Here is a 15,401-nt window from a genome sequence, read left to right as displayed (position 1 = left end):
GGGGGGCGCGTGTGACCCTGGGGAACATGCTTTTTTTCCCATCTTACTGCAATGAAGTGTAATTACACCTCCACTCCAGTAGTTAGCAGCGGCGCTCTCATTGCCCATCGTGCAAAGCTTTTGGGCCTCCAAATATCCAAAACAGCACGGAGTATTGTTTTAAATGCGAGAACCACTGCCTGCAGTGCTTTTGCTACCTTTGTCATTGACAGAGCCAACACAGGATGGTCATCCACTCTGGTCCCTGCGGATGAGGGTCGAATAAGCTCCTGCATCGAGAGAAAAGAAACGAAGCACTTCGACAGAAGAGAAGCCATTAAAGTTAAGCGGTGTCTCACAACACTTTACTTTACAGCTTTCCAGCACTTCAAGCATGTTTGCGTTCAACAAATGGCCTGAAGTGCAATTGTATTTGAAAGTGAATGCTCAAATACTGACAAAGTGGAACTCTCGTTACGTTTGTTTCTTAGGAACAATAATGTTTAAATGTCGATATTAACGTAATTACAGACTATTGCATTCCATATTTTGTGCATGCTCAGTTCACGGAGCATAATCCACACCCTTTTCATGAAGAAATGTGTGTTAGAATATTTTTGGGAGTATGCTCGTGAGTGACACAGCAGCACCTCTGATTAGTTGTTTTTCTTCGGGCTCGGCGGTTTCTTAATCAAATGAAAGGCACCAGATATGTGTATCAATCGTTTATATGCGCTTGTTTGCAGTAGTCAGTCCCTCGTCATCTTGTGAGCTGTCTCCTCCTGTGTTGCCACCTCGACTGGGCGCGGCGCAGGCGCAGGGTGGAGCTCGGTCCACGCCTCTCGTGTTTTTGTGCGCACGTCGGCCGAGCGCTCGAAGCTCAGCGCGCTTCTTCGCAATTCAGGAGCCAGCCAGCGAGCGTTTCGAGCAGGAGAAGATGCTTGCGGAGCCGCTACGTTCGGCCATGACGGTCGGGAGAGTGGAGGACACGTCGTTGGCGCTGCCGTCCGACGCCAGGCTGCACACGGGGGCGCATCGGGTGCTGGATCAAGTGCAGACCATCAAGAGGAGCAAGTCGAAACAGGGCAAGAACGGCACTCCTACAAGTATGTAACAACTTTGCTCGTGATAATCCTGCGCGCGTGCAATGGGGGAAAAGTGTCAGAATCGGTTTGGAAGCAACGCTTTAAAAAAAGAAAGAAAACCAAAATGCGGGTTTTAATTTGGCATGTTGCCCATCGGGGAACCACTTTTTAATTTTTTTAGCGACAATTTCCCCCAGAAATTAATTTAATTTTTTAATCTACATCATTATAATTAGCTTTTTTGAAGTTACACGTTTGTCGAACTCAATTTCATTGCGTGGCCACGATGCTTGCTCTCAGAGGGATTTAGGATATTATCACTGGAAATCGTAAATATTAATTTGGTTTTGACATCAGAAGTAATGGAAAGCAGTGGCAACCAATTTGTAATGCTCAATGTCCATAAAAATGCTTCGACTCTATCAAGTGAAGAATAATGCCAGAGCAATGATGTTGCCGACCAGAAAGTCATCCGATTTCACTAAATTGGTCCCTAAATTATTGATAACAGTTAAAATAATCTAATATATAGTGCCGAGCAGACCAATTGATGCTCTTTCACAAGGTGTCAGAATGTAGATAATTAAATATTTTTTTGTGACATTTTTATTTGCTGGGTTTCCATTATTATTATTTTCTATTGTTATATATATTTAGCCCCTTAAAATAATGGCTTAGTCTTGTTTTGACATTTTTTTTCTGCCCAACACATCTAAGGATGTGTTGTGTGCACATCATTAGTTAAGATCTTTCATTTTTACCCATAAAATAAAACAAATAGAATCAGAATTTGATTCCGTTTGTGTGTGTGTTTTCAAGTTTTTATTTTTATTTTTATTTTTTTTTTAATGACTGGGGCCTTTTTTAGTTGGGTGAAGATATGTGCCTGGTCTCAATTAGTATTGGGAAACTTCAGTCTGTGTGTAAAGCAAACACAACCAGTAGCACACTCATCTGTACTCTGGATTATTGTCCTGCCTTGCTCCTTTTTCTGACTACCTAAAAGTATTTTCAGAGGCAAAACTGCAACTTTAGTCCCCTTTGATACTCTTTATAACTGCTTTTGGGGCCCCGAAAAAGCTCGAAACAGTCCTGCACTGGCATAGTGGTGCTTTTGTGCACAGAGAGATAGCATGGCTGCACCCTTTTTGTCACTGCGTGTGTGATCTGAGGCCGCATCCACTCAAGCACTTGATGGCCAACTTTCCCTGAAGGGGAGTTTTACTCCGTCCAAGAAAGGAATGCAACCTACTGGCTTTCGACCCCTCACGCTCAGACACACATATAAGATTTTTGGGCTCGAGTGCTTGCCTGAAAAGAACGAAAAAGCACTGAGAGAGAAATGTCTCTTTGTTGTTGAGAAGCCGAGTACAGAAGAAATGCTGGCGGAGAGCTTCTATGCATTCGCATGGAATTATTTGTTGACACCTTGTGTGACACATGATCATGAGTGTGAAATGTGGTGTGCAGTCGATAACCTCGTGTCTGTCCAAAACAGCCTATCCTCAAATTATTGGAATAGTTGTCTGAGACAAATGTTTGGCACTCATCTCAAGTTTGTCTTGATCAAGACAGTAAAGTAGGGCAAGTGTTTTTTTTGTTGTTGTTTGTTTTAGTTTTAAAATTCAGGTTGTTTACATTGTGACATCATGCTTGTGTTTCAAAGCATGCACTGTTTGCATGTTTTGCCTCAAGATAAATCATGCGAAAAGTAGCATGTTAAGGCTTAATCTTTGCTGCGCGACAAGTGTGCAGAAAGAAAAATAAGAGACGAACGACAACAACCAAGCTGATTAATTCCCCCATTAGCACATTACTGGTTTATCCAGTAGAAGCTGTTATATGTTCAAATTATGATACCTGAAAATGTGAAAAAGATCATTTCATGGGTGGTTTAATTGGTTGTATTTTCCCCGCTGTTGTGGAATAATTATTTGTATGGTTTGCTTGTTCAAGAAGAAGAAGAAGAAGAATATCAAGCCTGGCACAAAATCATTTGTTAAAACATCAAGTATTTGGCACAGGAGATTATAAGCAATCAGAAAGAGCTTAGATGGGCTTGTCATAGAACTGGAAATGTTAGGGCAGGGATAGGCAACTTTGGAGAGGTGTTTGGACAATCCCACAAAAAAAAAATGGAAAAAAAAAAACACTCGAAGCAAAAGCAAAAAAATCAACATCTTAAGTGAACTGAACATGTCAGTTTTTCTTTTTACTTGCATGTATTTTGCATTGCTGAAATGAATTAATGACTGCAGAGAATACAAACTTTTATTTCTGCGTGGAACAAAAACTAAAAAAAGAAAGGCGCTTGGCTGAAGTTTACTTTTGGGAATATAGCGAGTTTTATTTGAGTCCTCCTCATATTTTTTAATTTAAAGTAAAATTATCAACCTGCAGCAAACCACAACTGCCGTCCGCTTCTGTTACGTCATAATCATATCACATGTGGATCATGCAGTCAACCTGACTTAAAAAAAAAAAAAAAAAAAAAAATCCCTTAATGATATCAATAATATTTTTTGGGGAAAAGAGCAGCCACCTCAAATATTTATTTTACGGGTTAATGTGATTTTTTTTCTCATGAACTGCAGGGCTATAGATTGCACCTTGATCTTCACATGCGATTGTTTGCTGTCATCTGTGATGCTGTTTGTTTTTAATATACTTCAGTTAGCATATAATTAAATTTCTAATTTGAATATAAAGCCGGTAGCGCTCAAAGGACTTTTGAGTTGAGTCAATTAGTGAAGCCCAGGTTTCAAAGCAAACATGGTGAAGCGGCATCTGGAGGGAGTGTTTTGGTAACCTCACCTTATCGGAGAAAAAGAAAATACATTTAATTATAAATGAAAGTGAATGGAAGCATTACAACAATATATTTGTCTTTGAAAAACCACAGTGTTTAGAAAATAAAACATAAACAAGGTTTCTTCATTAAACATTTTTTTTTAAGTTTGACGGGCCGGATTAAAACGTTTAACGGGCCGCATGTGGGCCCCGGGCCGTAGTTTGCCCACACCTGCCTTAAACATTGTGGAAACAGGAAGACAAACACACCATAATCCTCGAACGATTCCGTTGGTCTCGGTGCGATGATTAACACGGGTAATATGAATCACGCTTGACAAATGCGAAAACACGTTCACGCAGGTGACTGGATGGCACATCTGCTTCACACCCAAGCGCCAATGTGGGAAAAGCATGAGAACCGGGTTTAACTGTTTTTATTTTCTTTTTGTTTTTTAAATCATTGACATACTGTGACAAAGGTGGAAACATGACTCATCATGAAGACAATCAAGTTTCACTAATGGCCTCAATCTGTCATACGTGCCTTTGATGCTCGCTAAGAGGATCTTTTTGATTTCTTACGTCCATCCAGACAGACATGTTTGCCAAGTGTCTCTTTGGCATGTTGCCCTGTTATGGTTTTTTCTTTGTTTTTTTTCTCCCCCACTCTCTCAAGTGTCCTCTTTCCACAGGCCCCAATCTGCCGGCCTTGTCGCCACTGGACGAGTTTGGAACGTTTCAGTTTTTGCCCAGCAAAGCCAACGGCACCTTTGGTCGCAGCGTCTCCACCAAGTCGGCAGCGTATAACAAAGCGGTAATTGTTGCTCCTGTGGAACACTCCCATTGCGTTTTTTTTTTTTTTTTTTTTTGCACTTGCGAGAGAGACAAACCCAAACATTTTGTGGTGTTTAAAGATGATCAGCCGCGTTATCTCCTTGCGGAATGTTTTCGCGTTTAGTCATTTGTTTTGGAACATTTCCATGCTTGTGTAATTAATCATTAATACATTGGATTAGGCTTCCTGACTTGACATGCATGCAAGGAAGACTCTAAATTGTCCATAGGTCCGAGTGGTTGTTTGTGTGCTGCTTGTGATTGACTGGCAACCAGTCCTGGATGTACCCTGCCTCTTGCCAAAAGGCCGCTGGGATAGGCTCCAGTTCACCCAAAGTCCAAATGATAGAAGATGAATGGATGGATGGACAGACTGTCACAGAAATTATTTTCCCTTTCGAAATGATACATAATGCTATTAATTCATTCAGCCCATATTTTCTCTTTCTGGTATGCACACCTTGGCCACCAGGGGCAGTATAATTAAGTTAGTCAGTCAAAAACGAAGAAGCGTTTCACGCCTAAGTGACTCAGTAAGCGGCTATAATATATATATATATATATATTTTTATGGAGGATAAAGAATATATGCCTGTGAGTGTTTTTGTGGCATTGTGTGTTAGTGCAAAGAATTCAAAGTGATGGGATTGTATTTAAAATCCCAAATTGGAACTTTGTCACATTGTCTTATTTTTCGTTTGATGCTAATCTTCAATTTTGACAAACATTTCGCTACATATGTGACAATTTGCTGCTTGCTGCGACGTGAGTTACACCTCACCTTTTTTTTATCGTAACTCCAAGCAAGACATTGGCCAAATGACGGCCGGTTTCTCGGAAACGCATTGAGTCAGGTGTCCGCTAAATCATGGTAGCACTGAGGCAATGGGACTGCGTGGGGGGGGGGTTGACAAAAGCTAATCTCTAGTTTCACGTTATTTCAGTTTGGTATACGGTAAATAAGGAAGGTGGACATAGCTGTGTTCAAAGGTCATTTCCGGTTATGCGGGCAGTGACATGACTGCCTATCGATTGGCCTGGCAATCGCACGGAGACTTCAGCAAGCCAGAGAGTTAGTCATGCTTTGTGAAAGTGGAGAGGTGACGATTTCAAAAGTTTTTCATACTGGCTATACACTGACGCTGTTATTTGTTGTCAAAAGCAATACTCCCAGACAGGTGTAATGCTGAATAGTTCACCAGTTAAAGTTTGGGCATTCGAATGCAACCCATCAATTGAGATGCGTCCATGTCTGTTTAATAGGAACGTCTACCAATCTCTGGTGATTCAAGAGTGTGAACATTACTGTCGTGTGTACACTCATAAACAGCTAGTGATCATCTGCCTCAACTTGCTTTGTCCCACAGCAAAGTGATGAGAGGGGGGGGGAGGGAGATCAAATAAAATCAGATATTTCGCCATAAAGTGCAGTGAGTTGCAAACAACCTTAAAATACAGAACACCAGCTGCTTTTTTTGGAGGGGGCGGGGCCAGTAATCAGACTAACTGCTACATTACGTAACTATAAAATGCAAAACTTGTGCGCTTTGAAGCAAAAAAAAAAGCAGGCAGAAAACACCAACAGGACGCCAAAGGCAAGTGCCACTTAGGTAACAGTGATACTGCGTTCTGCATTAATCATTTGCAGTGATTAATTAGAAGACATTTTACCGAGATGTCAGTCCGGGGGCACGGCGAGGCACTCGCAGACAAAATAAACTGATGACGCAACAGTCGGTAATTAGATCAGATGAAGCCCGTTTAATTGCACTGCGACTGTGAGTTCAGGTTTTGTGCTCAAGCACAAAAGCACTTCTGTGTTTGGCGGCTCTTGTGAGGAGTCTCCAGTTGCACATATTATGTTACCTGCTCATGGTCTGTGCGATTGTTTGGTGCTTTTCTGCTGCCCTCCACATAAACTGAAGCGGAAAAGAAAAGAAAAGAAAAGCACGCAGCCTTTGTTCCGTCTACTTTCCTGTTTTGCATGAGGAATCCAGCACAAGACCATTCTCATGTTGCCGTTTCTCCAAATAAAACTGAATTTTAGCAATATGCCCAAAAGAGCCGATCCCTGTCCACAAAAGGCCTGGGCGCAAGACACGTCAGCACCTCAGGTGGATGGGAACAACAAATCAATTCTTCCAACTGGCCTCAAAACACCGTGGGGATGAAATCCAGCCGCAGTGATCCTGCCTTGGCTCCGGCAAACAGCAGGGTGATCGCTTCTTCTCGTTGGCAAGTTGCTGACACCTTGTCATTGTTCATTTCACGACATTTGCATGTGTTGTATGGCAGAGAGTCAAAGGTCAGACCACCCAGAGTCAAGTGAAGAGACTCAGCACATACTCCACCAGCAATGGCATCCAGTCGGCGATGGGCCAACAACGCTTTTTGGAAGCGCCTCCCGACCATTCTCAGGGCATCAAAACGTCAAGGGTTGAACAGCAGTCAGCGTGAGTTTGTTTCTTTTCTTATCTTATGCAACAGAAGAAAGATTTATTCTTGACTAAACTAAAAAAAAAAAAAAAAAAAAAATGTGTGCGTCTGCAGCATCAACAGCTCACTCAACGCATCCGATTTGAACATCAAGGAAGCTGTCGAGTTCCTGTCTCACCCTGAGGAGAGCTTCCAGCAGTGCGGTGCCACCATCATTCAGCAAAGCACTTTTAAAGATGATCGTGCCAAACAAGAGGTCAGAGCACATTTTTAAGCAAGTACAACTTTGTTAAAATGAGAAGCGTTTTGTCAAGTCACGTTTAAAGGGAGAAGTCTCAAACGCGAGCCGAGTCTCTGTTGGGCGACCGTCTGGCTCGGTCAGTTGGTTTGAGATGGAGAGAAACGTGTAGAGTGGAAAGACAGACGGTAGATTGAGAAAGTTGCTAGAAGTTGCTAAATGACGCCATCACCCAGTTTGCATTATTGATCATGTACATGCTGTAATGGAAGTTGTAAGAGAAGACGTCATCGTGGGACAAACAAAAGGGGAGTTTAAAAAAAAATGTTTAGAATTACAAATGAACTTTCTTCTGTCGTTTCTGGTTTCTTTTATTGTCACGATTCCAACCCTTCTTTTTATTTCCGGGGTGGGGATTGGCAAAAGTCATCCAATAGAAACACTCAGGAGACGCTAGTTAGGATTATTTTAATTTTATTTTGAATTTTTTTGTTTTTGGTTTAGTTTTCTTACATTTTTTAAACATTTTAACCTTATTTTTTTGTATGCAATTTATTTGAATTGTAACTTCCAACTTGAATTTATTTTGACAAAAAAAAAAAAATGAAAAAATCACATTTTTTCTGCCGAGATTGTTAAACCAAGGCTCAGAAAAAGTGTCGGTTTCGCATGTGTGATTCAATTCCAGTCTGGACTCGGTAGGGTGACTCCAGCTGGTAGCAACTGAAGAGTGCTGGCTTTTTTTTAAAAAGTGTCACTAGAGCAGGGGTGGGCAAACTTTTTGATTGGCGGGCCACGATGGGTTCTAAAATTTGACAGAGGGGCCGGACCAGGAGCGGATGGATGGAGTGTTTTGATAACCTCACCTCATCTGAGAAAAAAAATAAATAAATAAATAAAAGTGACCAAAAGCATGACAACAATATATGTCTTTGAAAAACCACAGTATTTAGAAAATAAAATTTGATTTAATTGAAATTGTAATTTTTTTCAAGTTCCGCAGGCTGGATTAAAACATCTAATGGGCCGCATGTGGCCCCCGGGCCGTAGTTTGCCCACGCCTGCACTAGAGGGATCTGAAGACTTGCCAAATATAGCGAGAAAGTCCCTAAGTTGGCAACACTGCTAATAGTCCCACGATGAAGCCAATAATAATAAACGCTTTTATACCTGGCCTCGTTTCTCAATCAGGTTCTGCAGCTTGGGGGGATCCCTACTCTGGTGACACTGCTGCGCAGCCCAAGTCCGGCTGTGAGCCAGGCTGCCGCCGGAGCCTTAAGGAACCTGGTGTTCAAGAATCAGAAGAACAAGCTGCAGGTTCAACACTGCGGCGGAATCGCCAAAGCGCTGCAGTTACTCAAGGAGACCGACTGCAGCGAGACACAGAAGCAGATCACAGGTGGCGCATTTGAACGCATGCAAAATGTCAGGAGGGGAAGGGAATCCCAGAGTTTTCTTTGACCATGATAGGCCTGCTGTGGAACTTGTCCTCTGCCGACGAGCTGAAGGGAGAACTGATAGCCACGGCGCTGCCCGCCCTGACGGAGAACGTGGTGGTGCCGTTTACACGCTGGTCGGATGACAGCACCACGAACAACATCCACCCTGAGGTTTTCTACAACACCACGGGGTGCCTGCGGTGAGAGCACATTTTTTTTTCACTTCTACTGTGCTACTTACACTATTAGATCTAACTAATAAGCATGTATCTTGCACTAGTAACCTCCTTGACCCTAGTAATTGCACCAAATCATCCACTAGTAGTTTTTCCTCACCGCCGACGTACTGTCGTCGCCCTATTAATATGCAAAGGTTGCGTCAATAGTGTGCAGAAATGACGTGTTACACAAATGTTCTCCTTTATGCTTTTAGTTGTGCACTAGTATCATGTCATTTCATACTATGTGATCTTTGAGAATTTATTTGAAAAACATGAGTGTCACATTTGGCTATTAGTATACATTGTATACTATAAAATTAAACTTTATGAGTGAATTAATATGTCGCACTAGTAACTCGTACGACCTTTGTCCTCACTGGTAATAATTAAATAGAACGGCTTTATTGCCTCCACCCCTCTACTAGTGCCAGCTTTGGCCTTCTTGGACGCAATTAAACCTGCACTCGTACCACTAATACTAGTTGCACCAAACACTACTACCAGTAGGCATGTGTCATGCACTAGTAACCTCTTGAACCGTACTAGTAGCACCAAAATACCCACAATTAGTTTGGCCTCATTTGGAACACGTATGTCACAAAAGACTTCTTAATAGTGGGCAGAAACATCATAACGTAGTGGAAAGCCGCAGCTCAAATAAAAGACATTTATTACACATCCAGCTAAAGTTTCATGCACTAGTATTTATGCTTTTCTCACTAGTATAATTTTGGCACACTGGTATGATAACTACATGTTACAAAACTGCTAGCTGCCACTAGTTGTTTTGGGAAATTTCTTCGAGTGAACACCTAACATTTCACGAGTAGCATGTAGAAATCAACTAGTGCGCTGCTTTGTTCATTAGTAACATGAAGTTCTGCTACTAGTATGCCAAAATTGTCATACTAGAGTGATAAAATATCTCACAGTAATGAAAAGCAGTAGTGGAAAAAAAGTGACAATAGAGTCAATTCTCTCCTGGTGGAGTGAATTGTCTTACTAGTGAGGACAAAGAGGGTACTAGTTCAGCGAAGATTTTGAAGAAATGCGCAAAGGGCTTTCCATTGGACGTTCTTTGTATACTTCTGTAGACTATAATGCTGCCAATCTTACAAAAGAATCCTCAAGAAGCCAAAATTTGAAATGTTTGCAGCAACCTGAGCTGCGCGCAGCTGAGGGAGAGGACGGCCATGCGAGACTGCCGTGGACTAGTGGACTCCCTCATGTGCTACCTTCAGTCGTGCGTGGCTGACAACAACCCCGATGACAAGGTTAGCTCAGATTATTCTCTGAAATACCTGCGTGGGGTTGGGGCGGAGTTTAGAATGGTTGCTCGGCAGTGGTCAGACGAGTCATTATCAAGCAGTGACAAATAAGAATTTTTTTTTTTTTAATTTTTTTTACTATTTTGCAACACTGCCCCAATGTCACTTGCCTAACAAAAACTACATCACATCCACCATCAATTGGTGATGCCCTTGCACCCCCACGGAAGACAAAAAAAAAAAAAGTGCTTAGCATGTGTTATGAAGTAAGTATCGTAAAATTAAAAAAAAAAAAATTCAGGATCACGTTACATGATTCGGATTATTTTCCCGCCTGACTGGAATTTTCAGTAGCGTCAACTGCACCGGTTAACTCCCATGTCTCATGTGACTCTCACAGTTTATATAATGAGTTCACGCTTCACATCATTTGCACGCACCTGGAGCTTTCTTTTCAATGGCTTGCACTGGCTTTTCCTGTCAATCGAGACTTTGGTGTCGGTACGCAGTCGTCCGTGTTCAACCCGTGTGTTCTAAATCCGTACAATAAACCTACAAAAGGAAAGGCGGCCTGTGTTAGGTTGCTTGAATGTGTATTGGAATTCTTTCAAATGTGTGTACAGTTCAGTAGTCCAATTCAAAAAGTGAAACTTCAATCCTTTTCTTCAACTTTCTCCCCGTTTTTGTCCTTTTATGTAGTCCGTGGAGAACTGCGCATGCATCCTCCATAATCTGACCTACCAGCTGGAGTCCGAATCCCCCAGGTGCTTTGCTGACTTCATCCCTTCAACAGAGACACAATCTGGCAGGAGAAGCCCGACGGCCGGATGCTTCAGCCCCAAGAGCGGCAAGGTTCAAAAGCAGGTAAGTAGCAGCGCAAAAAAAAACAAAAAAAAACTGCAGTCCCGTGAAGCATTTTTTCCGAAGGTGACCTGTTTCTCCTCTTCAGTTTTCATTTGATAGCGTTCGAGGAATGCTCGATGAAGTTGACCCGAAAGGTGCCAAGTGGTTGTGCCACCCCAAAGCCATGCAGACCTACTTGTCTCTGCTCAGCTCGTCCCAGAAAGACGCCACCTTGGAGGCGTGTTGCGGCGCGTTGCAGAACTTGACTGCCAGCAAAGAACTTGTAAGTTGGATATGAAAAGACTGCACAACTCTGTTCAAATGTTAGGCTTTTATCATTTCGGATATTCTAGTAGGCTTTTTTTTTTCTAACAGTGGATAATATGAATATTTGGAAATGTTCATAATTACCTTCACCTGGTCTAAGGCTTCACTGTACATGACACGTTTTCGATTTTTTTTTTTTCTCATTCCAAAAGCATAGCATTTGATCAGGGGTGTGTAGACTTTTTCAATTAGGTTCACTGATTGCTCAACTCTTATTGAATTGATTTCCAAAAGAGAGTCAGTAAAATAATAAAATAAATAGAAAATGTAAATAATAAAATAATAGTTAATATCTCAAGGATTATAATTAACATTGCAGATAAAAAAAAATGTCACGATGCACATTTTGCGTATGGCAGCTAAACGGAAGACTCAACTTCAACTCATGAATTGTTGCAGGGGTCGAGTGCCATGAGCCAGATTCTGGTCCAGAAGTTGGGGGCTCTGATGCACATTGCCCCACTGTTGCGGTCACCCAAGTTGAGCTTGCAGAAGGCAGCCGTGTCCCTGCTGGGGAACGTTGGTCGAACCGGCGGCTTGCAGGCCACCATGGGTGAGAAGCGTCACACGTCAACGCCGCGCAGCGCAGGGTCTCGAGTCCGCTTGTTTCCAGGCGGCAGCGCTGAGTGTCTCCTGTTTTTTGTGTAGCAAAGCAGATTTTGCCGGAGCTCACCGGCCTCCTCGCTGCCGGCCCCCGAGAGATGGGCAACTCTGATGATAGCATAGCGACGGCTTGCAACACAGTGCGGAATCTGATGATGGCGGACACGGAGGTCAACAAGAAGTTTATCGATGGAGATTTGGTGTCATCGCTGGCCGACATCAGTGGGAATCGGTGAGTTTTTCATTTTTTTAAAATTTGACACTGGCTTGAAGGCGATATAAGCACACAGAGCGACGTGGCTTAATGTCACGGAACTACTTACCTGACTTGCTCTACTTTGGGAATTTTCATTGAACTGCAAGCGACAGTGAATTTCCTGGTGGTTCTCGCTGTATTATAAAAATACAAAAAGAAGAAACAAGTCAAGAAATAGAGGAGGCTGTCAGTATTTGACAATGATCGCCTAATTCATTTAGTGACAGAGACTCTCCATGCTTCACTTTTTAGCCATACGTGACGTTGCACATATAGTGAAGTATAAGTACATATAAACTGTATAAATATACTTTCAAATGAAATCAATTTTATGTGATGTTTGGTGCCATTTTGTAACCAAACAGTGATATATTGTGAGATCGTATATAGAAAGTTAAAATACGGCTAAAACATGATGTCATTTCTGATTTTTTTTTTTTTTCAGCTCTTTTCCGAAAGCCAGCAAAGCAGCTTCTGTGCTCCTTTACCACTTATGGAACGACAAGAACTTACAAAGCATTTTGAAAAAGGTAAATAACAAAAACAGTCCAACCATGCACACACACACAGACAGACACACCCCCGCACAAACGCACACATGCAACGTGGGCAGCGGTGTGTGTTCTTGTGTTTTATTACTCTGGCTGCACATTCACTTTCTCTGTCGAGCCCCACCCAAGTCGTTGCGTGAATACAGAAACAGTCTGTTTGGAATCCCGGCAGACTGGTTCGCAGCACTCGCTGTCTATTGTGGGAGGAGTAATGAAGGGTAACTGAGAGATTATTAAAAAAAAGGTCAGGACACTGAGATTCTGAAATGTAGCTGTCAAGTAGACAAGAGAAGTGTGACATGTTCAATGCCACGTATGTTCAAGCAATATGCGTATGTACAGTAATATTGCGCTGATTCCTGATAAGTGCAGTTTCGATTTTTTGGACTCCTTTAAAAACTGTAATTTTGTACATTTGTAGCTTAATACATATACATATTTGAAGATAATCGTTGAAAATATGCCAAGACCGAGACTTGTGTAGCCCTCGTTTGTGGTTATAAAGCTTTCAACTGTTTTTCACCAATTCAGTTTTTGTCTTGTTTTTTGGTACAGCTAAAACAGTGCCCAGTGATGCCCAGTCGCTCCTCCTCCGCTATATAAGAACTGAACGCTTTGAACTGAACGCTGGCACAATTCTGAGTTACTTAATTATAATTACTTGCAGCATTTCTACCACAGCAGCTCGCACTTAGCTGGCTAGCTAGCTACACCGCAAAAAATGCACCTTCTCCGGATGCCGCAATTTACAAAGCCGCTTGTTTTCATTATTTCATTTCCCAAGTCTCACACATTTTGTGTTATTTGGTAATATTGTGTGTACATAACTAGCAGGAAACATTTGTTCAAATATCTCTCATGTGGTGTAAGCCACAGGCTAAATAACGTGTTTAATAAGGTGAACTTTACATGAAGTATCTTTATGTGGATTTATATTGAGCAATCACGCTGCTGGTTCACAGCATCCAGAAAGCCTGTTAGCCCGCAAGCTAGCTGGTGGCTAGCGCTTCATGCTGCGGCGCGGGCATCTTGCTGGGATATATTTCATCCATCGGCTTTAAATGGCTTTACTTTCACGGCTCAAACATGTAGCGATGTGTAGACATTAGAAAGATGCTAGATAAATAGTCATTATGTATTTTTGGGGAAAGTGAAAGTTGAGCTTAGCCCGTTTTTAGCATATTCTGCTGACATGCCCACAAAGCGTCTGAAGCCTCATTTTTTCATGATTCATACTACAAATTTGACAGTCTGTGTCAATTTCTTTATTTATAGACGTTTTTGTTTTCAGGGTCTTTAATATTACTCATGATGGGGAGAGTGAAGTATTTTTGAGGTTATATTTGATGTAAAACTGCACTAGAGAATGTTCACAACCCCCTAAATGAGTCTCATAAAGCGCGATTTCTCTAATCGCTCTTGTTTTTGAACCCTTTTGATCCACAGCTAGGAATGAGCAAGTCATTATTCGTCAACGACAGCACCACGGCGGCGTACAGGTCCGTGCAGATTATCGAATGATGGAAGCTGGGGAGCGACGCCACGTTTGCCCAGAGGTATTCAATTGGAATGCTTGTGTGTTCACAATTGAGGCTTGGTAAATACAACTTTTTTTTTTTTCCTTTTTGTGAATGTTTGTGTGTGTGCGTCTAGATGGAAATCAGCATGTTAAGACAGTGTTGAGGCCACACCCTTGTGACACGGAGGGTAAAATTACCGCCTTCACAACCGGCGCGTTGAAAGGACTTTAACAATTCGAAATCATATCATTGCTGGACATATTATGTCGGAAAAAAAAAAAAAGCTTTGAACGTCATCATTAATCCTGCGGTGTTGTTTGTATTTAATTTGGATTGGTTTGCATATGTGTATATAAATGGGCAAGTGTGTTTTTTTGCTTAGTTAACTTGAGTGCGAGTTTTTTTTTTTTTATGGCTTCAGTAAAGTAGTAGTGAAAATTTTTAAATATATCACTTACAATCACATCTTTCTTGTGACCTGGAGGACTCGGGAGACGATGATGAATGTGAATGAAAGAGAAAAGGGAAAGTTTTTTTATTGTTAATTTAATTTCTTGCTAAACACTGAGTTTCGGGGAGAATTGTTTTAGCTTACCAAAATGATATTGAAGGAGAAACCTATCCCATGTAAGACAGTTAGCCTAGCCTAGCCGAGCCTAGCTTAGCTTAAGTTAGCATTAGCCTTAAAATCAGGAGCAGGAATTCCGATCTCCTCCGACGATCACTATTTAAATTGTTCTAACTCATTGGTATATTTTGAAACATTAAACTAGTACAAACTGTTCTACTGTGGAAACATGTTACACGGTTACAGTCCGTTTGCTATATTAACCCACTACTAGCAACTCAATTAACTCACCGCAACAGTATATTTACCAATGTGTACAATTAACTTTGAATGTTCCTTTTCTGTTAATGTTACCAACAGGAAAAATAATTGATTGATATGTCATGTTACACATTGCTTTTTTTAAACATTATTGTCTGTTTTATGAATAAAATTAGGAA

General features: G+C 41.6%; 1 protein-coding gene across 2 annotated transcripts; it reads left to right on the top strand.

The window, feature by feature from the left end:
* Window positions 1-790: 790 nt before the first annotated feature.
* Window positions 791-15,401, top strand: pkp1a (plakophilin 1a). Of its 2 annotated transcripts, none has more exons than XM_088291486.1 (15): window positions 791-1,085; window positions 4,550-4,671; window positions 6,754-6,906; window positions 6,987-7,144; window positions 7,242-7,383; window positions 8,557-8,764; window positions 8,836-9,004; window positions 10,182-10,299; window positions 10,993-11,157; window positions 11,243-11,419; window positions 11,863-12,016; window positions 12,112-12,298; window positions 12,768-12,852; window positions 14,320-14,429; window positions 14,527-15,401. In XM_088291486.1, exons 1-14 carry the CDS (start codon window positions 917-919, stop codon window positions 14,392-14,394), a joined length of 2,082 nt encoding a protein of 693 aa, XP_088147612.1. In that variant the 5' UTR covers window positions 791-916; the 3' UTR covers window positions 14,395-14,429; window positions 14,527-15,401. The 2 variants fall into 2 exon arrangements, with proteins under 2 accessions (XP_088147612.1, XP_088147611.1); XM_088291485.1 differs by having other exon boundaries at window positions 792-1,085; window positions 6,739-6,906.

Source organism: Idiotropiscis lumnitzeri, chromosome 3, assembly GCF_059441095.1.
Source record: "Idiotropiscis lumnitzeri isolate Australia: NSW breed Sydney's pygmy pipehorse chromosome 3, RoL_Ilum_1.0, whole genome shotgun sequence".
Lineage (NCBI taxonomy): Eukaryota > Metazoa > Chordata > Actinopteri > Syngnathiformes > Syngnathidae > Idiotropiscis > Idiotropiscis lumnitzeri.
The sequence above is the reverse complement of the archived record's forward strand: the minus strand, read 5'-3'. Positions and strand labels throughout refer to the sequence as shown.